This window comes from Tursiops truncatus, chromosome 1 (genome assembly GCF_011762595.2).
Source record: "Tursiops truncatus isolate mTurTru1 chromosome 1, mTurTru1.mat.Y, whole genome shotgun sequence".
NCBI lineage: Eukaryota > Metazoa > Chordata > Mammalia > Artiodactyla > Delphinidae > Tursiops > Tursiops truncatus.
This window is the reverse complement of record NC_047034.1, coordinates 54,610,641-54,634,469: the sequence shown is the minus strand read 5'-3', so window position 1 is coordinate 54,634,469 and position 23,829 is coordinate 54,610,641. Positions and strand designations below refer to the sequence as shown.

At 39.8% G+C, this 23,829-nt stretch overlaps 1 protein-coding gene across 3 annotated transcripts; it reads right to left on the bottom strand.

The window, feature by feature from the left end:
• Nucleotides 1-1,850: 1,850 nt before the first annotated feature.
• MRPS14 (mitochondrial ribosomal protein S14) lies at nt 1,851-21,866 on the bottom strand. Of its 3 annotated transcripts, none has more exons than XM_004327410.4 (3): nt 21,761-21,866; nt 7,784-7,942; nt 1,851-2,304 (listed from the first exon to the last, which is right to left on the bottom strand). In XM_004327410.4, exons 1-3 carry the CDS (start codon nt 21,803-21,805, stop codon nt 2,122-2,124), a joined length of 387 nt encoding a protein of 128 aa, XP_004327458.1. In that variant the 5' UTR covers nt 21,806-21,866; the 3' UTR covers nt 1,851-2,121. The 3 variants fall into 3 exon arrangements, with proteins under 3 accessions (XP_004327458.1, XP_004327457.1, XP_019807652.1); XM_004327409.4 differs by lacking the exon at nt 21,761-21,866 and adding an exon at nt 21,174-21,335; XM_019952093.1 differs by lacking the exon at nt 21,761-21,866 and adding an exon at nt 10,596-10,706.
• Nucleotides 21,867-23,829: the final 1,963 nt, after the last annotated feature.

Genomic DNA, 23,829 nt, shown 5'->3' with positions numbered 1-23,829 from the left:
AAATTGTTAAGTTCCTTACAGAAAAATTCCACCTAATGAAGAAAAAGTGATGGAATTTAGACAATCACCATTAATTGAAGTACAGGTCAGGGTAACATACACCAGTGAAATGCTAAAATCATTAGGTGACAGGTTAATAAATGGTGAACTTCAAATGCAGGGATCAGGCTGACCCCACCTGAATCCACTGATAAATCATCACTAAAGTTGGACAACCAGATATGTGCCTTCTGATGTGAAGGGACAGAGTACACAGCACACTTGAGAAAATTCATTCCTAAAATACTGAACCTGAATCTAGTCAAGCCTCTGGATGTAACTTCCACTTTATAGGGATAGAGGACTAAGTTAAAGGACACATAAAGAAGCAAACAGCCATATGTTGACGTCCTACAGGATAAATGACCTGGCTCCTTCAACAAATGAATGATATGAAGAAAAAAGGGAGGAGTAGGAGATGGCAATCAAAACAAATATGTGGATAATGCTTGGACACTGATTCAAACAAAGGAAAAGGTAGGTTATCAATGATATGCCAGAAACCAGCAACTTTCATGCTCTAGCTATGATTTGATTAATACTGGTTACTAGTTGAGATGTTAGCTAGAGCATTTCAGTTAGTAAGTCGTAATACAAATTTAGGAAATACGAATCCAAGGTATATCATAATTCCCTCTCATGACCTCACCTGGTTTCCAGACTTGACTTTCCCATCGGGATGACACTTGCATCTCAAACATTGTACAACTGAAATCTGAACTCAGGTACGTATCTTCTGTTCCCCCCAAACCCATTCTTTTATCCCCCAAATTATTTTGGAGTTGCCTTCTACCATCTATATAGTAGCCCTTACCAGGAACCCAGAAAGTTCTTTACCAATTAAATATAATCAGTTTCTAAGTGTTGCCCAATTTTCCTTCCTAAACAACACTTTTAAAATTTGTCCTCATCTACTTTGCTAATACCACTACCTTAGATCAGGCCCTAGTCTTCCTGAACAATTAAGACATCCTCCTAGCTGCTTATCTTGCTTGTAGTCTTTTCCTCTCATGGCCGTCTACCACACAGCTGTCATTTGACTGTAGAGCAAACTATCATGTCGTTCCTTTGCTTAAAACTCTCCAACAGCTGGTATTTACGACCTTTGTCGTGTGCTGCTTAGTTCTGATACACTGAAGTGACTGCAGTTTCACTGTTTGATGCCTTAGCGCCTTTGCTTCCACTGTTCCCTTTGCAAACAACCTCATCCCTTGCCTCCTGATTTAAATTCAGGTGTCAGCTCCAGGAATACCTTCCAGATTGGTGTTAGGTAGGTGCATCCATACCACCCTGTGTACATTTTATCACTGGGCTGATGACACTACTGAGTTACTGCATGAGACAACACTTTACTACCTTTACTTATTTCTGTTACAGATGAAATAAATATGAATATAGAGAATATATACCATTCTAGCAAAACTCATCCTCTTTGGACAGATTTTCAGGGCTTAAAGGACATATTTTGTTCTAAGGGCTCTTGAAGATGGAAAAAGAAAACAATTAGTGGTTCTGTTTTTGTTCAGCCATCACACAAAGAAGTTGAGCATTAGTTAGATAATCCAGAGCATCAGCTTTACTTTCCAATGTATTGTCTAACAATCAACTAAGAGTAAAGTGAGCTGTGCAGGTCAGGGTAGCCATCCCAGGATTAAAAACTGCCATAGATGAGCAGTGACATGCATGTCAATGAGTTGAATTAACAAGAAGATAATTCTGCTGTATGAAATAATGCTCTTAAAGTACAGGAACACTTACCTGTTGCTAAAAGATTAATAAACATGATGGAAAAGACAACTATACAGACCATATTTCCACAGAAATATTTTTTATTACTCTACTCTTCACACTATGCTTGGGAACAGTAATTTATTAAGTCCAGGAGAAAAGATAATTCACTGACAGAATGAAACTTCCAAATTTTTTCATTTAAAATTTATAAGTAATTTAACTATAGATAGCATCAGGTAGAGAAGACCTTTATTCTGGACCCCCATAAAAACTAGGTTTTTGTCTATTAGAGAAGTCTCTTCTTGCCAGAACTGGTTTTCCTGTAAGCTCAGTAGGTTCTGGAGCTGATTATTACCACATTGCTCGCTGCACCCCAGACAGTTGCCCATGGTCGGCTAAGTGACGGAAGACGATACGACTAAGCCTCCAGCGCCGCTTTACACCTCGTGGACGGGATGTCATAACACACCGATTTCTGATTCTAACAGGACAGCTATCCCGGGGAAGGGCAGCAATTTCTTCATCAGCCACTTCCTAAGGGAAGTCACAACATTATTTACACAGATCACATGCATTTATTTATTCTAGATGATTAGTTAATGCTCAGAGGAAGAGAACGAAGGGCTAGATTCATTAATGTAGCCAAGTTTGGCAAAAGAACCCTGGACACCATAGTGAAATTTAAGCTCTGAGTAGAAACAAACAGATCAGAAAAATGACAGAAATGTTTGACATACAATGTAATTTTTCAAAATTTAATTGAAACAACGTAGATACACAAGAATCCACAAACCATAAGTGTAAAGCTCAACAAGTTTTCACAAACAGAACGTAGCTGTGTAACCAGCAACTAGATTAAGAAAAATTACCCGCACCCCAAGCCTTCCCTCTGCCTCCTTTCAGTCACTGACCTCCTGGCTAAGAGATAACCTGGTTACTAACACCACAGATGAATTTTTCTTGTTTTGATTTTATATAAATGTAACCATGGAGTATAATAAAAACCATTCTTTTTTATTCATTTCTGTTTGGCTTCTTTCACTCAATAAAATGCTTGTGAGAGTCTTCATACTGGTGCATGTGTTGTAAGTTGTTCATTCTCATTGGTGCTAACTTTTATTGTGTGAATATGCCATAATTCATTTATCCATTGTACAGCTGATGGACATCCGGGTAGTTTCTAGTTTTGAGCTATTACAAATAGAGCTGCTACAGACATTCTCATTTCTCTTTTGGAAAATGTATGAATGCATTTCTGTTGTCTCCCCAAACGATTTTTTCCCAGCTTTCCTGAGATATAATTGACATATAACACTGTATAAGTTTAAGGTGTACAATGTGATATTTTGATGCATGTATATACTGTGAAAAATAATTACCGCAATAAGGTTAGTTAACACCTCCATCACCCCACATAATTACTTTCTTGTGTGCGTGAGAACACTTAAGATTTACTCTTTTAGCAACTTTCAAGTATATAATATGGTATTGTTAACTGTAGTCACCATGTTGTACTTATTCAACCCCAGGACTTATTCACCTTAAAACTGGAGGTCTGTACCCTTTGGCCAACATCTCCCCATTTTCCCCAGTCCCCAGTCTCTGGTAACCACCATTCTACTCTGTTTCTATGAATTTGTTATTTTAGATTCCACATATAAGAGAGATCATACAGTATTTGTCTTTTTCTGACTTACTTCACTTAGCATAATGCCCTCAAGGTACATCCACATTATTGCAAAGGGCAGGATTTCCTTCTATTTTATGGCTAAATAGTATCGTACTCTGTGCCTGTGTATGAATCACACTGAGTGTCACATTCATCTGTTGATGGACATTCAAGTGGTTTCCATGTCTTGGCTATTGTGAATAATGCTGGAGTGAACATAGGGGTGCAGATATCACTTCTATTTCTATCTAGTGATTTCATTTCCTTCAGATTTATACTGAGAAATGGAATTCCTGGATCATACATGGTAGTTCTATTTTTAACTTTTTGAGGAACCTCCATACTGTTTTCCATAGTGGCTGCACCAATTTACATTCCCGCCAACAGTGCACAAGGGTTCTCTTTTCCACATCCTCACCAAAACTTATCTCTTGTCTTTTGGATAGTAGCCATTCTGACAGGTGTGAGGTGATAGCTCTTTGTGTTTTCATTTGCATTTCCCTGATAAGTGATGTTGAGCATCTTTTCATGTACCTGTTGGCCATTTTTATGTCTTTTTTAGAAAAATGTCTATTCAGGTTCTCTGCCCATTTTTTAATCAAAAAAAATTTGGGGGGCTACTGAGTTGTATGACTTCCTTACATTTTCAGGGTATTAACCCCTTATGAAGTACATGACTTGCAAATATTTTCTCCCATTTTGTAGGGTGCCTTTTCATGTTGTTGTTTCTTTTAGTGTGATGTAGTCTACTTGCTTATTTTTGCTTTTATTGCTCGCACCTTTGGTGTCACACCTAAAGAATCACTGCAAAGACAAATGGCAAAGAACTTTTTTACCCTTTGTTTTCTTCTAGCAGTTTTACACTTTCAGATCTGTCCTTTAAGTCTTTAACTCATTTCAATTTAATTTTTGTGAGTGCGGTAAGATAGGGGTCCAATTTCATTCTTTCACATGCGAATATCCAGTCTCCCCAACACCATTTATGGAGAAACTATCCAATACCCACTGAGTATTTTTGGCTACCTTGTCAAATATTTGTTGACTATGTATCTGTGGCTTCATTTCTGGGTGTCTGTTTTTATGCCAATACCATACAATTTTGAATATTATAGCTTTTAAATCAGGAAATGTGATACCTCCAGCTTTTTTTTTTTTTTGCTTTTCTTTCTCGGGATTGCTTTGACTATTCGAGGGTCTTTTGTAGTTCCATACAAATTTTAAGATTATTTTTTCTATTTTTGCTTCTTCAATTTCTTTCATCAGTGCATATAGTTTTCAGTGTACAAATCTTTCACCTTCTTAATTTCTAGGTTTAGTTTTGACGCTATTGTAAATGGGATTGTTTTATTTCTTTTTCAGATAGTTTGTCAGTGTATAGAAACACAACTAAATTTTGTAGGTTGATTTGGTAACCTGCAACTTTACTCAATTTATGGATTAGTTCTAACAGTTTCTTGGTGGAGTCTTCAGGGTTTTCTATATATAATATCATGTTGTCTGCAAATAGAGAGAGTTTTACTTCTTCCTTCCTGATTAGATGCCTTCTATCTCTGTTTCTTGCCTGATAGCTCTAGCTAGGCTTTCTAGTACTCTGTTGAACAGAAGTGGCAAGAGTAGACATCCTTGTCTTGCTCCTGATCTTAGAGGAAAAACTGTTGAATTTGGTTTCCTAGTATTTTGTTGAGAATTTTTACATCTCTATTCATCAGGGATACTGACCTGTAGTTTTCTTCTTGTAGTGTCCTGATCTGGCTTTGGTATCAGGGCAATGCTGGGCTCATAAAATGACTTTGGGAATGCTTCCCTCTTCTTCAATTTTTTGGAAGAGTTTGAGAAGGATTGGCATTAATTCCCCTTTAAATGTTTGGTAGAATTCACTCATGAAGGCACAGTCCTGGGCTTTTTTTAGTAGGTTTCTGATTACTGATTCAATCTCCTTACTCATTATTGGTCACTGCAGATTTTCTAGTTCTTCATGATTCAGTCTTGATAGGTTATGTGTTTCTAGGAATTTATCCATTTCTTCTAGGCTAGCCAATTTGTTGGCATACAATTGCTCTTATCAGTCTCTTATGATTCTCTGTATTTATTTGGTATCAGTTGTAATGTTTCCTCTTTCATTGCTGATTTTATTGGAGTCTTCTGTCTTCTTTACTAGGTTAGCCAAGCTAAAGGCTCATCAATTTTATCTTTTCAAAAAACCAGCTCTTAGTTTCACAGATCTTTAATTTTTCCGGTTTCTATTTTCATTAATTTCTGCTCTGATCTTTGTTTCTGCTAACTTTGGGCTTACCTGTTCTTCTTTTTCTAGTTCCTTGAGGTGTAAGTTAGGTTATTTCCCATAAGATTTTTGAATCATAAAAGTCTGAAACCTCTGGACTGAACATCAAGTAGGAGGAAAATGTGGTTTGAGGTGAAGTTGAAGAAGAAGGAAGGGCAGGAGCCCTCAGAACCTTGACACCTACGGTAAAGACTCTGACGGCTGGAGATGCAAAGACGAGTGATCAAGTGAGACTTACATTTTTAAAAGATCATTTGCAACGTAGGGAAATAAATATGGTAAGGGCAAAAATGGTTCAGGGGAGAAAAACAGAGATTACTGCAGTAGTTAGCACTAAGGTTTTGTCAGTACAGATTTAGTCTTATGTATGTGGTTGAAGTATGTGTATTATTGTGCGTGTGTGTGCATGTGTATGTGTGTATGTGTGTGTGTATGTGTGTGATTGACCCTGTACTAGACTATGATGGAAGCAAAATAATTACTCTAACATATTAGAAGTACATAAATGAGAAAATGTATATGAAAGCCACTAAATTTATATCAACTATTAAGCATTAAGAGTAGTTCCTGATCTCCAAAAGCTTATGCATGTGCTATTAAGAAATACTATTAAGAAAAAAAAAAATACTGAGAGAATTATATAAAACAACATGATTAAGTCAATGAATGGTAGACAGTAAATGCTATGGAGACAGGAGAAATGATTGGGCTGGCAGAATGAAGTAAAGTTTCATGGAGACAGAACTTGAAGAATACCTACAAATTGTTCACATATGTGTGAATGTAAAGATTTAAGGCAGTGTACAAATGAGGAAATTGGGCAAAGGGAAAATGAAACAAAAGAGCATTCTGTGAGAGCCTGTAAGTATGTTAGCACTGGGGCATAAATTTGACTTGTAAGCTAGTTGGCAGGCAACATAGTGCCATGATCACTTCCCATGATTCATAGAGTCTCTGCACAGCTATTGCTGGTTCTCATACCACAGACTCTTCTGGGGATCTTCATACATTTGTCCTCCACAACATCTTAAGCTGAGCTTCTCAGGAGCCACTTCTTATTACTCGCTAAATATAGGCAAGTAGCTTAATGTCACTACAGTAAAAGTCATAACAGAATGGTCCAGGGCACTCAGTTTTCTGCTTATCTGGCTTAATTTAGACAAGATTTAAAAAGAATCCACAGTAATGAGGGGCCTGTATATTATTCTCCAAATTTATATAAATGAAATATTATTTACTCTGAGCTTTTGATAAGTTTAATGGCTTTGAATTTGAGTTATACTCTCTGATAAGACTCTTTTTTTTTTTTTTTTTTTTTTGCGGTACACGGGCCTCTCACTGTTGTGGCCTCTCCTGTTGCGGAGCACAGGCTCCGGACACGCAGGCTCAGCGGCCATGGCTCACGGGTCCAGCCGCTCCGCGGCATGTGGGATCTTCCCGGACCGGGGCACGAACCCGTGTCCCCTGCATCGGCAGATGGACTCTCAACCACTGCGCCACCAGGGAAGTCCCTGATAAGACTCTTGAATGCAGGTATTTTATGTCACCAGTTAGGCAGGACTTATGATTCAGGGAATCAAACAGAGTTGACATTCTCTTATTCAAGTTAGAGTGTGACAAGAAAGTAAACCTAAATGGAAGGCCACCGCATGGGCACAGGAATTCGGAGAGGCAGGCTTAGGGATGGCCCTGGATAAGGAATGGTGTAGGCCATGTGCTGGGCACCTGGCCCCACGCATTGGCAAAGACTCCCAATGCCTTGAGAGGTGAATGATTGGGATGATTGGAGAAATAACTATCCAATTTCTGTGTGGTTACCATGCATCAGTACTTTCTAAGCATCACCTAATGAAATGGTTAAAGAGCTAGTTAAGAATGAATAGTTCTTTTTTAATTTGAAACTCATCAAAATCAGTTACAAGGGTATTTGTTTACGTTGATTGAAAAAAATCTGATTACATTCTCCAGAAAGTATATTGATACTAAGTCACAACAAACTGTATTAAAAGTGATCTGATTTGATTTAATGATTTTGTGGTAGATACTCATCTTACTTAGCTAACCTGAAGGTCTTTTGGCAGAATGGTATTCTTCCTGAGAGAATTGATCCGAAGCCTCTCATCTGCATACTCATAGGCCATTTTTCTTCTCTTCACATCACGCAACATTTTCCAATCTACATAGTAACTTCGAACTTGGCCTGAAGCTGATGAAGGAACCACCTAAGAGACAGAGACAAGGAACAAGTGAAGAACAGTCAGACCCAGACCCTGGCAGTTTCTCCATCCTGTGATCCTCTTTTAGTCACTATTTATGACCTTTTATCCCCCAAGTAATTATGGATAACTTTAATAATTTAAAATAATAGACTTCTTAATTCAGAACAAATAACTTTTATGGACATACATTAAGCCAAAATGGTGGTAATTAATACAATGCTAATAATGTGGGTTGGAAAGTGAAAAATTTTCTGAGATTTTTTATATAATTCTGTTTTACCTTTACTTAGGTTAATAAATATATGGTTCAAAAGTCAAAAAAGTATAGAAAGGGGGAGGAGGCCAAGATGGTGGAGTAGAGAGACATGGAGCTCACCTGCTCCCACAAATACACCAAAGATACATCTACACGTGGAACAATCCATACATGCTACCTACTGAAAGCCTGAGGAAGATCTCAGACAACCAAAGCTGCAAGAAAGATTTCCACAAAACCATGTAGGATGAAGGGAAAAGGGAGAAGAGGAATTGGGATGGGACCTGCACCCTTGGGAGGGAGCTGTGAAAGACGAAAGGTTCCCTCACCCTGGGGGCCTCCTTCACTGGCTGGGAGGTCTGCTGGGACAGCTAGGGAGCTTCAGAGGCTCAAAAGCAGAGTGCAGGAGCTGGTCTGCTGCCCCACAGGGTAGAGAGACCAGCACAGACGGTCTTTGCCACGTTGCCACACTTTCCAGTCTGAGGTGCACCTGCTGGCGTGCATAGTGATTGGGTGTTGAAACTCAGTAGACAGACCTGGGGAGATGACTCGGTTTGGCTGTGTGAAGACAGCCCAAAGGGCCTGGAGTGTGGCCCGAGCCACAACTGGGGGTGTGCACAGGATGGAGCATGAGGCTGCCGTAGGAGCCCCACTGTCAACATGGGAAGGGAGGGGCATGAGTCCACTACAGCAGCCTCACTATCAGCATGCTCACAGCAGGGCACAGCTCCAACTGCAGTGGGTTTTGCAAACTTTGTGGGCACACACACATGGAGGCGGCACTGAATACTGAGGTGATCACTGGCACTCCTGCTTTAGGTGTGGGGCTGCAGCTCCAGAGGACTTTCTCGCCCATGGTTTTGTGAGGGTTTCTCACCCATACCTAACCTCCAAGCCGATTCCAAGCACTCCTGCAGCAGATGCAGCCCCCGAGGGCAGTGCCAGCAACAGTGATCTTTGTGGGTGTGCACACCAGATGGCAGGCAGTGTCACAGAGTTGCACATCACAGCAAACAGCTCCTGGGGAGGAACGCACACGGGCTCCTTTCCCAGAGGGAGTGTTCTAGTCCTGCCTACCTCACATTGAAGCTTAGAATCGGATCTAGGGGCTTCCACTCCAACAAACGGGGAGCAGACTCTACCCCTGACAGGGTTGTTAACAATCACAGAGAAAAGAGGAGGTCCTGCCCAACATCCAGTGCAGGCTCCAGTCAACACAATATCAAACACACCACCTATATCAAGAAGACAAGGGCCAGTACACCCTGAGGAAAGACACAGCAAGCCAAAAACAGCCCTCGCACCAAAAATACTGGACTCATACAGTCTACACAGGGTCACTCACAGATAAAAACAGCCCTTCAAAACCACAGTAGACAACTGTTTTCCCTAAATTCAGAGTAAGAGGGACTTCCCTGCTGGCACAGTGGTTAACAATATGCCTGCCAATGCAGGGGATACAGGTTCAAGCCCTGGTCTGGGAAGATCCCACATGCCACGGAGCAACTAAGCCTGTGTGCCAAAACTACTGAGACTGTGCTCTAGAGCCCGTGAGCCACAACTACTGAGCCTGTGTGCCACAACTACTGAAGCCTGTGCACCTAGAGCCCGTGCTCCGCAACAAGAGAAGCCACTGCAATGAGAAGCCCATGCATCGCAATGAAGAGTAGCCCCACTTGCTGCAACTAAGAAAGCCCACATGCAACGAAGACCCAACGCAGCCAAAAATAGAATATAATTAAATAAATTTAATACTTAAAAAAATAAATTCAGAATAAGAGAAATATAAGTAAAATGAAAAAGCAGAAGAATTACTCCCAATTAAAAGAACAGGTGAAATCCCCTGAAAGAACAAGCAATGAAACAGACCTCTCCAGTCTACATGACTCCAAGTCCAAAAAGGAAGTAATAAAAATGCTGAAGGGAGAGCAGCCAAGATGGCAGAGAAGGACCCTAAGCACACCTCCTCTCACGAGCACACGAAAATCAGAACAATCTGCAGAACCATTGTTAAAAAGGACTGAAACTTAGCAGAAAAGATTCTCTACATCTAAATACATAAAGATGGAACCACAATGAGATGGGCACACTCATGATATAATCAAATCCCATACCCCCAGGCGTGCTTCCCACAAACTAGAGAATAATTATATTGCACAGGTTCTCCCAAAGAAGTGAGAGTTCTGAGCCTGTCAGACTCCACTCCCAGCCCAGGGGTCTGACATGGGGAAGAGGAGCCCCCAGAGCATTTGGCTTTGAAGGCCAGTGGGGCTTGATTGCAAGAGTTCCACAGGAATGGGGGAAATAGAGACTTCACTCTCAAAGTGCGCACACAAAATCTCACATGCGCCGGACCAAGGGCAAAAGCAGTAATCTGACAGAAGTCTGGGCCAGACCTACCTGCTGGTCTTGGAGGGTCTCCTGGGGAGGTGGCTGTGGCCCACCCTGGGGACACAGACTCTGGTGCCTGATGTATCGGGGAGCATTCATCTGCATGTGTGAGTTCTTGTGGAGGCTGACATTTTGGCACAAAGACCTGGCCCCACCCATCCATAGGCTCAAGTACTGTGAGGCAAACAATACAATGGGCAGGGACACAGTCAAACCCATCAGCAGACAGGCTACCTAAAGACTTCCTGAGCTCACAGCCTCCTCTAGATATGTCCCTAGACATGGTCCTGTCCATCAGAGGACCAAGACCCAGTTCTACCCACCAGGGGACAGGCACCAGCCCCTCCCACCAAGAAGCCTGCACAAGCTTCTACACCAGGCTCACCTACCAGGGGACAGTCACTAGAAGCACGAAAACTACAGTTCCGCAGCCTGCAGACTGAGTCCACAAACACAGGCCAGACACTACCCTGGGACCAGCTGGCCCCTGATCCTTGAGGGATGAGAGGGGAGTGCACTGCTGGGACACAAATGACGTTTCCTACAGAGGGCCAGTTTTCCAAGGTGGAGGACCGAAACCAACCTACCACATACATAAAAACACAAATAGCAATTTACATAAAATGAGGGAACAGAGGAATATGTTTCACACGAATAAACAAGATTAAACCCCAGAAGAACAACTAAGTCACGTGGAGATAGGCAATCCACCCAAGAAAGAGTTCAGAGTAATGATTGTAAAAACGATCAAAGAACTTGGGAGGAGAATAGATGCACAGAGCAAGAAATCAGAAGTTTTTAAAAAAGAATTAGAAAATATAAAGAATATAAAGAACTAAAAATACAATAACTGATATAAAAAATACACTAGAAGGAATCTACAGTAGACTAAATGATTCAGAAGGACGGATCAGTGAGCTGGAAGACAGAGGTAGTGGAAATCACTGCCACTAAACAGAAAGAAGAAAAAAGAATGAAATGAAATGAGGACAGCTTAAGAAACCTCTGGGATAACATCAAGCACACTAATACTGGCATTTTAGGGATCCCAGAAGGAGGGAGAAAGGGTGGTCTTGGAAAATAAATGAACAGATAATAGCTGAAAACTGCCCTAACCTGGGGAAGGAAACAGTCACCCAAGTACAGGAAGTGCAGAGAGTCCCATACAGGATTAACCCACAGAGGAATACACCACAATGCATTGTAAGAAAGATGACAAAAGTTAAATATAAAGAGAGACTATTAAAAGCAACAAGGGAAAAGCAACAAATAACACACAAGGGAACTCTGATAAGGCTATCAGCTGATTTTTCAGCAGAAACTACAGGCTAAAAGGGAGTGGCATGATATACTTAAAGTGATAAAAGAGAAAAACCTACAACCAAGAATACTCTACCCAGCAAGGCTCTCATTCAGATTTCATGGAGAAATCAGAAGCTTTACACACAAGCAAGAGCTAAAAGAATTCAGCACCACCAAACCAGCTTTACAGCACCTGCTAAAGGAACTTCATCAGGCGGAAATGAAAAGGCCACAACTAGAAGCAAGCAAATTACAAAATGGAAAAGCTCATTGATAAAGGCAAACATACAATAAAGGTAGAAAATCATCCATGCACAAAGCTAGTAGGGAGGTTAAAAGACTAAAGTAGTAAAATCATTTGTAACCATTGTAAGCAGTTAAGCGATACACAAAACAATCAGATGTAAAATGTAAAATCAAAAACAGTAACAGTGGGCTTCCCTGGTGGCGCAGTGGTTGAGAGTCCGCCTGCCACCGCAGGGGACACGGGTTCGTGCCCCGGTCTGGGAAGATCCCACATGTCGCGGAGTGGCTGGGCCCGTGAGCCATGGCCGCTGAGCCTGCGCGTCCGGAGCCTGTGCTCCACAACGGGAGAGGCCACAACAGTGAGAGGCCACAACAGTGAGAGGCCCGCGTACCACAAAAAACAACCCAAAAAACCAAAAAACAGTAATAGTGAGGAAAGGAGACTACAAATGCAGTGAGTGTAGCTAAAATGCATTAGAAATTAAGAGATGGGCAACTTGAAACAAGCATGCATAAATATAGACTCCTATACAAAAACCTCATGGTAACTGCAAAACAAAAATCTATGATAGATACAGACACAAAAAAGAAAAAGGAATCCAAACATACCACTAAAAATAGTCATCAAATCACAACACAGGAGAACAGGAGAAAAAAGGGCAAAAAAAAACCTACAAAAACAAATCCAAAGCAATTAACAAAATAGTAATAGGAACATACATATTGATAATTACCTTAAATGTAAACAGACCAAATGCTCCAACCAAAAGACACAGACTGACTGAATGGATACAAAAACAGGATCAGTATATTTGCTGCCTACAAGAGACACACTTCAGATCTAAAGACGCATACACACTGAAAGTGAGGGAATGGAAGAAGATACTCCATGCAAATGCAAATCAAAAGAAAGTCAGAACAGCAATATTTATATCAGACAAAATAGACTTTAAAAAAAAGACTGTTACAAGAGACAAAGAAAGACACTACATAATGATCAAAGGATCAATACAAGAATATATAATAATTTTAGTGGGGGACTTTAACACCCCACTTACATCAATGGACAGATCATCCAGACAGAAAATCCATAAGGAAACACAGGCCTTAAATGACACATTAGACCAGATAGACTTAATTGATATTTATAGAGCATTCCATCTGAAAGCAGCAGAATACAAATTCTTTTCAAGGGCACATGGAACATTCTCCAGGATAGATCACATGCTGAGCAACAAAGCAAACCCTGGTAAATTTAAGAAAACTGAAATCATATCACGCATCTTTTCTGACCACAACACTATGAGGATAGAATTCGACTACAAGAAAAAGACTGCAAAAACACAAACACATGGAGGTTAAACAATATGCTACTAAACAATCAATGGATCACTGAATAAGTCAAAGAGGAAATCAAAAAATACCTGGAGACAAATGAAAATGAAAACACAACAATCCAAAATCTATGGGACACAGCAAAAGCAGTTCTTAGAGGGAAGTTTAGAGATGCAAGGAAACAAGAAAAATCTCAAATAAACAGCCTAACCTTACACCTAAAGCAACTAGAGAAAGAAGAACAAAACCCAAAGTTAGTAGAAGGAAAGAAATCATAAAGATCAGAGCAGAAATGAAATAGAGACTAAAAAAATAGGAATGACGATGAAACTAAAAGCTAGTTCTTTGAAAAGATAAACAAAATTGATAAGCCTTTACCAGACTCATCAAGAAAAAAAAGCGAGCAGTCCCAAATCAATAAAATAGAAATAGAGAAGTTACAACTGCCACCACAGAAATACAAAGAATCATAAGAGACTACTTTGAGCAACTATATGCCAATAAAATGGACAACCTAGAAGAAATGGACAAATTCTTAGAAAGGTACAATCTTGCAAGACTGAACCAGCAAGAAATAGAAAATATGAACAGACCAATTATAAGTAGTGAAATTGGGTTGGTAATTTAAAAACTCCCAACAAGCCAAAGTCCAGGACCAGATGGCTTCACAGGTGTATTCTACCGAACATTTAGAGAAGAGTTAATAACTATCCTTGTGAAACTATTCCCAAAAATGGCAGAGGAAGGAACACTTCTGAACTCATTCTATGATACCACCATCACCCTGATACCAAAACTAGACAAAGAACCCACACAAAAAAAGAAAAGTACAGGCCAGTATCACTGATGAAGATAGATTCAAAAATCCTCAACTAAATATTATCAAACCAAATCCAACGATAGGTTAAAAGGATCATATACCATGATCAAGTGGGATTTATCCCAGAGATGCAAGGATTTTTCAATACCTGCAGATCAATCAGTGTGATACACCACATTAACAATGAAGAATAAAAAGCATATGATTATCTCAATAGTTGCAGAAAAAGCTTTTGATAAAATTCAACATCCATTTATGATAAAAACTCTCCAGAAAGTGGGCACAGAGGGAACCTACCTTAACATAATAAATGCCATATATTACAAACCCACAGCTAACATCATACTCAATGGTGAAAAGCTGAAAGCATTTCCTCTAAGATCAGGAACAAGACAAGGATGGCCACTCGTGCCACTTTTATTCAACATAGTTCTGGAAGTCCTAGCCACAGCAATCAGAGACAAAAAGAAATTAAAGGAATCCAAAATGGAAAAGAAGAAATAAAACTGTTGCTGTTTTCAGATGACACTATACACAGAAAATCCTAAAGACGCCACAAGAAAGCTACTAGAGCTCGTCAAAGAATTTGATAAAGTTGTAGGATACAAAATTAATACACAGAAATCTGTTGCATTTCTATACACAAACAATGGAATATCAGAATGAGAAATTGAGGAAACAATTTATATTGTTATATTAACAATATAAACAACTTATATTATTAACAATAATATAAACAATTTTTTTATTTAGAGAATACTTTATTAGTTTCTGTAATCAAACCCATGTAGATAAGACCTTACATATTTAATACAGTGTGCTACCCCTGTACAAATGGAAAAAATTATGTTTAACGTTTCTAGACCAATATGGCTGTTGATTTCTGTACAATGCCAACCCAACATGGTACAACTGGGATACTTCTCCAAAGTTGACAGCACAGTTAAAGTTTCCCATCAAAAGAATAAACTACCTATGAATAAACCTACCTAAGGAGGCAAAAAACCTGTACTGCAAAAACTGAGAGACACTGAACATGGCACAAACAGATGGAAAGATATACCATGTTCTTGGGTTGGAAGAATCAATATTGTTAAAATGACCACACTACCCAAGGCAATCTACAGATTCAGTGCAATCCAATGGCAATAGATTAGATAGAAATCAACCACAAGAAAAAGACAAGCGTAATCTAAAGGCATATCAAATTACCAATGGCATTTTTCACAGAACTAGAACAATGTTTAAATTTATATGGAAACAGAAAAGACCCCAAAAAGCCTAAACAATCTTGAGAAAGAAGAATGGTACTGGAGGAATCACCTTTCTTGACTTCAGACAATACTACAAAGTTAGAGAAATCAATACAGTATGGTAGTGGAACAAAAACAGACACATAGATTAATGGAACAGGATAGAAAGCCTAGAAATAAACCCACACACCTATGGTCAATTAATCTATGACAAAGGAGGCAAGAATAGACAATGGAGAAAAGACAGTCTCTTCATTAAAAGGTCCTGGAAGAACTGTACAGTTATGTGCAAAAGAATGAAATTTGAACACAATAGATAAAAATAAAGTCAAAATGGATTAAAGACCTAAATGTAAGACTAGATACTATAAAACTCCTAGAAGAAAACATAGGCAGAACACTCTTTGACATAAATTGCAACAATATGTTTTTGGATCCACCTTCTAGCAAAATGGAATAAAAATAAACAAATGGGACCCAGTTAAACTAAGCTGTTGCGCAGCAAAGGAAATCATAAAGAAAACAAAAAGAAAACCAACCAACTAGGAGAAAATATTTGCAAACAATACTTCTGACAAGGGATTAATTTCCAAAATATACAAACAGCTCACACAGCTTAATATAAAAAAAAAAAATCAAAAAATGGACAGAAGACCTAAATAGTCCTAAATAGACATTTCTCCAAAGAAGACATACAGATGGCCAACAAGCATATGAAAAGATGCTCAATATTGCTAATTATTAGAGAAATGCAAATCAAAACTAAAATGAGGTATCACTTCACACAGGTCAGAATGGACACCATCAGAAAGTCTACAAATAACAAATGCTGGAGAGGTTGTGAGAAAAGGGAACCCTCCTACACTTTGGTGGGAATGTAAATTGGTGCTGCCACTATGGGAAACAGTATGGAGGTTCCTCAAGAAACCGAAAATAGAGTTACCATATGATCTTGCAATCCCAGTCCTGGGCATATATCTGGAAAAAAACTTTAATTAGAAAAGATACACGAAGACCAATGTTCATAGCAGCACTATTTACAACAGCCAAGACATGGAAGCAACCTAAGTGTCCATCAATAGGTGAATGGATAAAGAAGATGAAATATTACTCAGCCATAAAAAAGAAATAATGCCATTTGCAGCAACATGGATGGACCCAGAGATTATCATACTAAGTGAAGCAAGTCAGAGAAAGACAAATATAACTTATATGTGGAATCTAAAAAATAGTACAAATGAACTTATTTACAAATCAGAAACAGACTCACAGACACGGAAAACAAACTTATGGTTACCAAAAGGGATAACAGGACGGGAGGAAGGAGAGGTAGATAAATCAGGAATATAGGATTAACAGATACACATTAGCATATATAAAACAGATAAACAAGGATTTACAGTATAGCACAGGGAAATATATTCGATCTTATAATAACCTATAATGGAAAAGAATTGAAAAAAATATATAAAACACACCAAATATAACCAAATCACTTTGCTGAAATCAACTATAGTTCAATAAAAAAATGAAATTTTAAAAAAGTATAGACATACAGTGGATTCACCCTCCCACCTCGTCCCTCACCAGCCAAGTGACCACACCCCCACCTCCAGAGGTATCCAGTTACTAGTTTCTTGTGCAGCCTTCCAGAGATTTTTGTCTATAAAATACATGTACACACGCCCACTCCCATGTTTCTTCCCCTACCCCCTTTTTTCACATTTAACAATACATCTTGGAGATCTTTCCATATCCATATGCCAAGAAGCTTCCACATTGTTTTAGGTCACATAATATTCCACTATATGGATGTGACCAGGTTCAGGAGACACTACCTCAAAATATGGCTCCTTTGGCATACTGACTATTTCAAGCAAATGGAATTTGAGAAACAGCAGGTGCAAGAAGGGCTTTCTGACCTTCCCCTGAAACAGGTCATAAGACCCTTATGTGAGAGGTGCCCTCCCTATAGCCAGGGCATGAAAGAAGCATCTTTATGTCTGAAGCCTGAGGGACACTGAGAAGAATCTGAATAACAGGCCTTGCTAAGTTTCCCTTAGTTTTCTACACTTAGCCCATACCTTTTGTCTTATCAAATTTCCCCATGACTTTCCAGGCTTCATCAAACCTAGCACAAAACTACTCAGGTTTAACTTCTTTGGGTCTTCATTTCCCTATGAAACTTCCTGTGTCGGGTAAAACTTACAAATTTGTATGATTTTCTCTTGTTACAAGGGCCCCAGCTGAGAACTTAGAAGAAGATAAAGCAGTTACTTTTTCCTCCCCACAGATGCATCATGATTTATTATCCTGTGACCTACTGGTGGACAGCTAGACCATACCTCACCAGTTATCATTATAAACAATGCTGCAATGAATAATGTCTTATGTAAATCATTTCATATATATTTCTATGTATCAGTAGGATAAATTCTTGGAAGCAGAACTGCTGGGTCAAAGCATTATTTCAAAATTATAATTTGAAATTATCATTGACCTAATATTTCTTAGCATGAGTTGTCCAGTAATAAAATAGTAGGCTCCTCATTGTCACATGTTTACATGGTGCGAGTTTACAATTCTGACTGACAGTACAGGCAGAGAGAGTATAGGCCACTAGAAACTCTAGTCTCCCCCAAACCAGAGCAAATATTATATGCTCGTTAAATTGCAGCTATAGAAAATAATGATGGTCTCTTATAACTGCTGTTTTAGAAACAAATATATGTACAGCATTATACAGAATATAAAGCTAAAAATGAGAATAGTAGATTAGAAAGAAAATGTTTTTTCAATCTATTAACAAAAGATAAACTGAGCATCTTCAATGCTTCAAAGTCTCATGGGGAAATACAACAACTCTAAAATCTGCTTTTTGGAAATAAGACAGCATGAAGGAAATTTCAATATCGATTTGACACGACTGAGTCAAATGAACACGTGGTCACTGTGGCTGGAAATGAGCATCATGGAAAGGAAGGAAGAGAAGGTTAAGTTTTTCCAAACCAAAAGAGGAAATGAACAAGATATAGTGGTAAGGTCTGAGGAGATCATTTTGGCTGAGAGAAACAATTCACATTAAGGGTCAAGGCAAGGTTTGTTTTTATCTATGACATTGAAAGTTAAAGAGAATTAGAAAACAAAATTAAACATTTTTCCCCTCAATTCTTTTCCAGACTATTCCTAATCAACATCCTCTCTACCATCTCCTAACAGGTTTCTATTTATTTAAGAAAACAAAACAAAACACCTTTCATTCTTTTTCCACAACTTTCTTTCTGACTATAAAAGCAATACACTTTTAAAATAAACATTTATTGGTCTATTATAGTCATTTCTTCTGTAAATAGTGTATGTCCTTTGCCCACATTTCTATTGTCAGTATTTTCTTACCAGTTGATAACAGTGCTTTATATATTAAGATTGCATTGTTCTGTACTTATCCTATCCTGCCCCTCTCTCTCACCGCTCTTCACCTCCTAAAACTCTTCCACTGGGCCCTCTTCAACTCATGGTCTACCATCGCCGAAATTTTCTAAATCCTCAATTCCTTAACATCTCCTTCAGATATTTGCTCTAGAGAATCTTGAATCCCAGATAGTTTCCCCATAGCTCTTTTTTTCTCTCACGAGTGGGAGAAAGCTTCCTGGCTCTTTGCTGCAGCTTCCAGACTGTCCCTCCTTCCTGAAAGTAAGCTTTGGCTCTTGTGCCATTGGGTTGTACTCCCACCACAGGTCACCACTGCAGTCATCTACCACAGCCCCCACCATTCCCTTTCGTTTTTCACTCACTGTAAATGCTGGCTCACTGTCGCTCTCTCCAATATTCTTCCTGTCTTAATTCCTGGTGATCTCAACACACATGAAATTACACTGTCATCTCTCCATTCCTCGAACTCTTTTCCTCCAGTGATTTTTGTCCTCCACTCTTCTTTACCTATTCACTTCCATGCCCTAGGTCTTTTATTACCAGTAGGTGCAAGCCCTCCATTGTCTCAGCTGTGTGTATCTCATTCTCTATCACTTCTTTCTAGCTTGCTCCTTCTAACACCTCATAACAGCTCCTCTGAGACTTTTAATCCATTGTTCCTACCAGCTCTTCACTGGCTCTCAGCTTTTGATTTCCTATCTCCCGCTTACCCAGCCTGAATTCCATGGTCCGTAAATACAATGTCATCTTTCAGACACCCTCAACTCCCTGGTCCCTCTCTCACTTCACTGTACTGGCTCTAATTCTTGCCACTATTCTTCCGATCTACTCTTGACTATTTTACACCATCTTTCCTCAAATCTCTGACACCTGCTCCCACATCCCCACATTTAGCTGATGACTTCAATTTCTCTTTAATTACGAAATTAAAAGCACCTGTAATCAGATATAGAGAACAGACTTCTGGCTGCCAAGGGGGAGGGACAGATGAGGGTTTGGGATTAGCAGATGCAAACTATTATATAGAATGGATAAACAAAAAGGTCCTACTGAATAACACAGGGAACTATATTCAATATCCTATAATAAACCATAATGGAAAAGAATATGAAAAAAAATATGTATAACTGAATCACTTTGCTGTACAGCAGAAATTAACACAACATTGCAAATCAACTATACTTCAATTAAAATAAATTTTTAAAAAAGCATCTGTAGTCACATGTACTACATTCCATCCTGTTATTAAAGATCTGCTCTGTCCAATACAGTAGCCACTAACCACACACAGCTAGTGAGTTTGAAATATAACGAGAGAAACGTAATTCCTAATTTTATTTAATTTTAATTAATTAAAAAATTTAAACGGAAGCAAGATAAACATTAACTTTAGTGTTTTGGTAGGACTACATTTTCCGTTTAAAAAATAAATTTATTTTTTAAAATTTATTTTTGGCTGCATTGGGTCTTCCTTGTGGTGGCTTCTCTTGTTGCAGAGCACAGGCTCTAGGTGCCCAGGCTTCAGGAGTCGTGGCTCGCGCGCTCTAGAGCACAGGCTCAATAGTTGTGGTGCATGGGCTTAGTTGCTCTGCGGCATGTGGGATCTTCCCGGACCAGGGCTCGAACCCATGTCCCCTACGTTGGCAGGCAGATTCTTAACCACTGCACCACCAGGGAAGCTCCTACATTTTCCATTTTAATGGTGGAAAATTTAGCATCCAAGCTAAGATGTGCTTTAAGTATAAAATACAAACCTGATTTTGAAGATCTAGTATGAAAAAAAGAATGTAAATACCTCATACATCACGTTTATAAGACTACATATTGAAATAATATTTTTGACATACCTAGTTAAATAAAATATTTTAATAAAATTAATTTCATCTGCTTTTTACTTTTTTTAATGTGGCCACTTAGAAACTTTTAAGTTACATATGTGGTTGGCATTTTATTTCTACTGGACAACGCTATTACAGATTAACTATGTTCCTAAGACCAAACAATTGAACACAAAACTCAACATCTCTTGCCTACACAGCGGTACAGCTCCAGCAATTCTTCCCTCTCCTACATCATCCATTTTCCCCACTTTACAGAACCTTTCCCTTTAACACAAAAACATGCAGTTACTTCTGTCACGTTAAAAAAAAAATAACACATAACACCCACTCTTAACCCACCTCCTCTGCAGTTACTGACCCATTTTTCTGCTCCCCTTTGCGGCAAAGCGTTTTCAAAGGCTTGTCTATATTCGTAGTCTCCAATTTCTTTCCTCCTATTCTGTCGTGAACGCTTTCGCCCCCACCACGCCATCGAAACGGCTAAGATCGAGGTCCCAACAATTTCCACTCTGCTAAACCCAACAAGCAATTCTCAGCTCGTCTTTTAATTGACTTTGAGCAGAGAGTTGCCCACTCCCTGCTCCTGGAGTGCTTCCGGGCCACCACGCTCTCCTCCCTCGCTCTGCTTCTTTCAAGTCTCCTTTGCTGGGCTCTCTTAACATTGAAGGCTCTGGGGCCTCATTCCTCGGACACCTTCTCTCCCCACCTACACTCCTTATCTGTCAATCTGTAGCTTTCAACGCCAGTCAGCTCTAAGCTTACGAATATCAAATTTACATCTGCAGCTCGGCCCTCCCCTGAAGCAGGCCGGAGGAGGGAAGTGGGCAGAGCGAAAACCCTGAGACGAGTCTGCACTGGGCGCTACAGCTGGCATAATAGTGGGGGACCCGTGGGTTTGGGGGTTCAGAGGAGAGGGGGAGGAGGGTATAAGGGCGTGGCGCAGACCTGCCGGACTGTCCGCAGCAGAGAGCCGAGCGTGGAGGCCGCCATGTTGTCCGCCGCAAATGTCAAACTGCTGCAACTTTATTAACGCTGCCGGATACAGCGAGGACACGAGGGGCGGGACCTGGGCCGCAGGGGGCGGGGCGGCAGGCGGGTCTTTAGCGTATAGGAAGGAGGGCGTAGTTAATTGGATGTACGTTCTCGCGGTATTCAACGGAATATGGGCAAATTAACTATCTGGGAGCGGAGCTGTGATACTGATATTGGAGTCTGACGGTCATTGTTTGTTCCTCGTTTCCTGAGCGCTTTACACACCCTCTTAAATTACCTTCGTCCCCACCCAGCTCCTTTTCCACCCTCCCTTACCTACCAGTTCATTGTTACTAATTTCTCTTTCCCCAAATTCTTCTCGCTCAACCTACTTCTCCTGTATCCTCCATTAATTTAGGATGCTACTTGCCAGAAACCTACAAGTATGGACAGCTCCTCCTTCTCTGTCCTCCTTCCTGTGTGGATTTTGCAAATCTCTCCTCTCTGCTATAAAGATAGTGCTCATGTTGAGAATGGCAATGCTATACTTCCCATTTATATGTCTAGGGTTTAAAAAATATATATGTTTAAAAATATGTATATTGTGTATTGGAGCTTTAGGTGAAAAGCGCTTAAAATATTTTTTTTTCGGGGGCGGGGCTGGGGCCGGAAGCATTGCCATTTAAAAATTGCTGAAAGGGTACTTTCAGTTCATCTTCATAGCAAATGTCCTTGGTCTGGAATGAACCTTTTGTGGGACTCCTTTACTTTGTGTAGATGTAAGGCAAGTACCACCCACCTACCACCCTGGTAGAAGAGTATCAAGGAGTATATATTAGCTTGGCAAAGACCTGTATTTTAGATGTGCTGATTGATGAAGTGAGGAGATTCCCCTGTGTGCTATTTGCATCTACATTATTGGACAGGAGTCTTCTGGGAAGGGAAGCTGAGTGCAGACTCCTTTCTTTAGAGAGAGATTCAAGTGTATTGGAACATGTGTAATGAACTGGGGAGGGACTGATTGAGGCCAGCTGGCAGGAAAGGACAGCATAAGCCCCTGTCATGGTAGAATCAGAAAATTCCTGAACCAGTGTCAGGCAGGCATCTAGTCCTAATTCTAGCCCATGTAATACCTCTGCACAGTTGAGGGTTATCTTCTGCAGTTGTATTCTATTACAAGTTAATCACTAAAGGGATGTTACCTATAAGTTTAAATTATATGTAATGGTGCATTTCTGGGAACCCTGCCTCCTAGATAATAAGCATTAAGCTAAAATACCTTTATTTAGCTCACGGGAAACATCCTGACCAGGCCCACCTGTGAATGGCTGCAGGAAGGAAGCAATTAACTCGTCCCCTCCGGAGTCTGGCCAGAACCAAGACTTTACCCCCTTCCCTTTTAGTATAAAAGAAGCCTGAATTCTAACTCTGGGAAGGCGGTTCTTCAAGAGACTAGTCCACCATTGTCTCTGTCTGCCAGCTTTCCAAATAAAGTCACTATTCCTTGTCCCAACAACTTGTCTCTTGATTTATTGGCCTGTCGTGTGGTGGGCAGTACGAGCTTAGACTCAGTAACACAATTAGCTCACGAAGTAGGTGAGTCAGCTTTATACACAGCAGCCTTTTGTTTTCTTTCTGTAAGACTAGTTCTGAAAGCATCTTTAAACAGCCTTGTAACTTAAAAAAAATTGTGGTAAAATATACATAACATAAAATTTACCATCTTAACCATTTTAAGTGTACCGTTCAGTGGCATTAAGTACATTCACGCTGTTGTGCAACCATCACCACCATCAATCTCCAGAACATCTTTATCTTCTCAACTGAAACTCTATACCCATTAATCAGTAAGTTCCCCTTCCGCCTGCATCCCAGCCCCTGGCAACCACCATTCTGCTTTCTGTCTGTATGAATTTTTCTACTCTCTCTATATCTTACATAAGTGGAATCATACACTTGTTCTTTTGTGTCTGGCTTCTTTCACTTAACATCTTCAAGGTTCATCCTTGTTGTAGCATGCTTCAATACATCCTTACTTTTTT

Bases quoted from the DNA above. Each gene is read 5' to 3' on its own strand.
- MRPS14 (XM_004327409.4), bottom strand. From the start codon at position 21,287: ATGGCGTGGTGGGGGCGAAAGCGTTCACGACAGAATAGGAGGAAAGAA. The intron at 7,943-21,173 runs GTCAGTAACTGC...TCTGTCTCTTAG, and splicing joins AAAGGGGAGCAGAAAAATGG to GTGGTTCCTTCATCAGCTTC. The intron at 2,305-7,783 runs GTTAGCTAAGTA...GACTTCCCTTAG, and splicing joins TTCTGCCAAAAGACCTTCAG to GAAGTGGCTGATGAAGAAAT.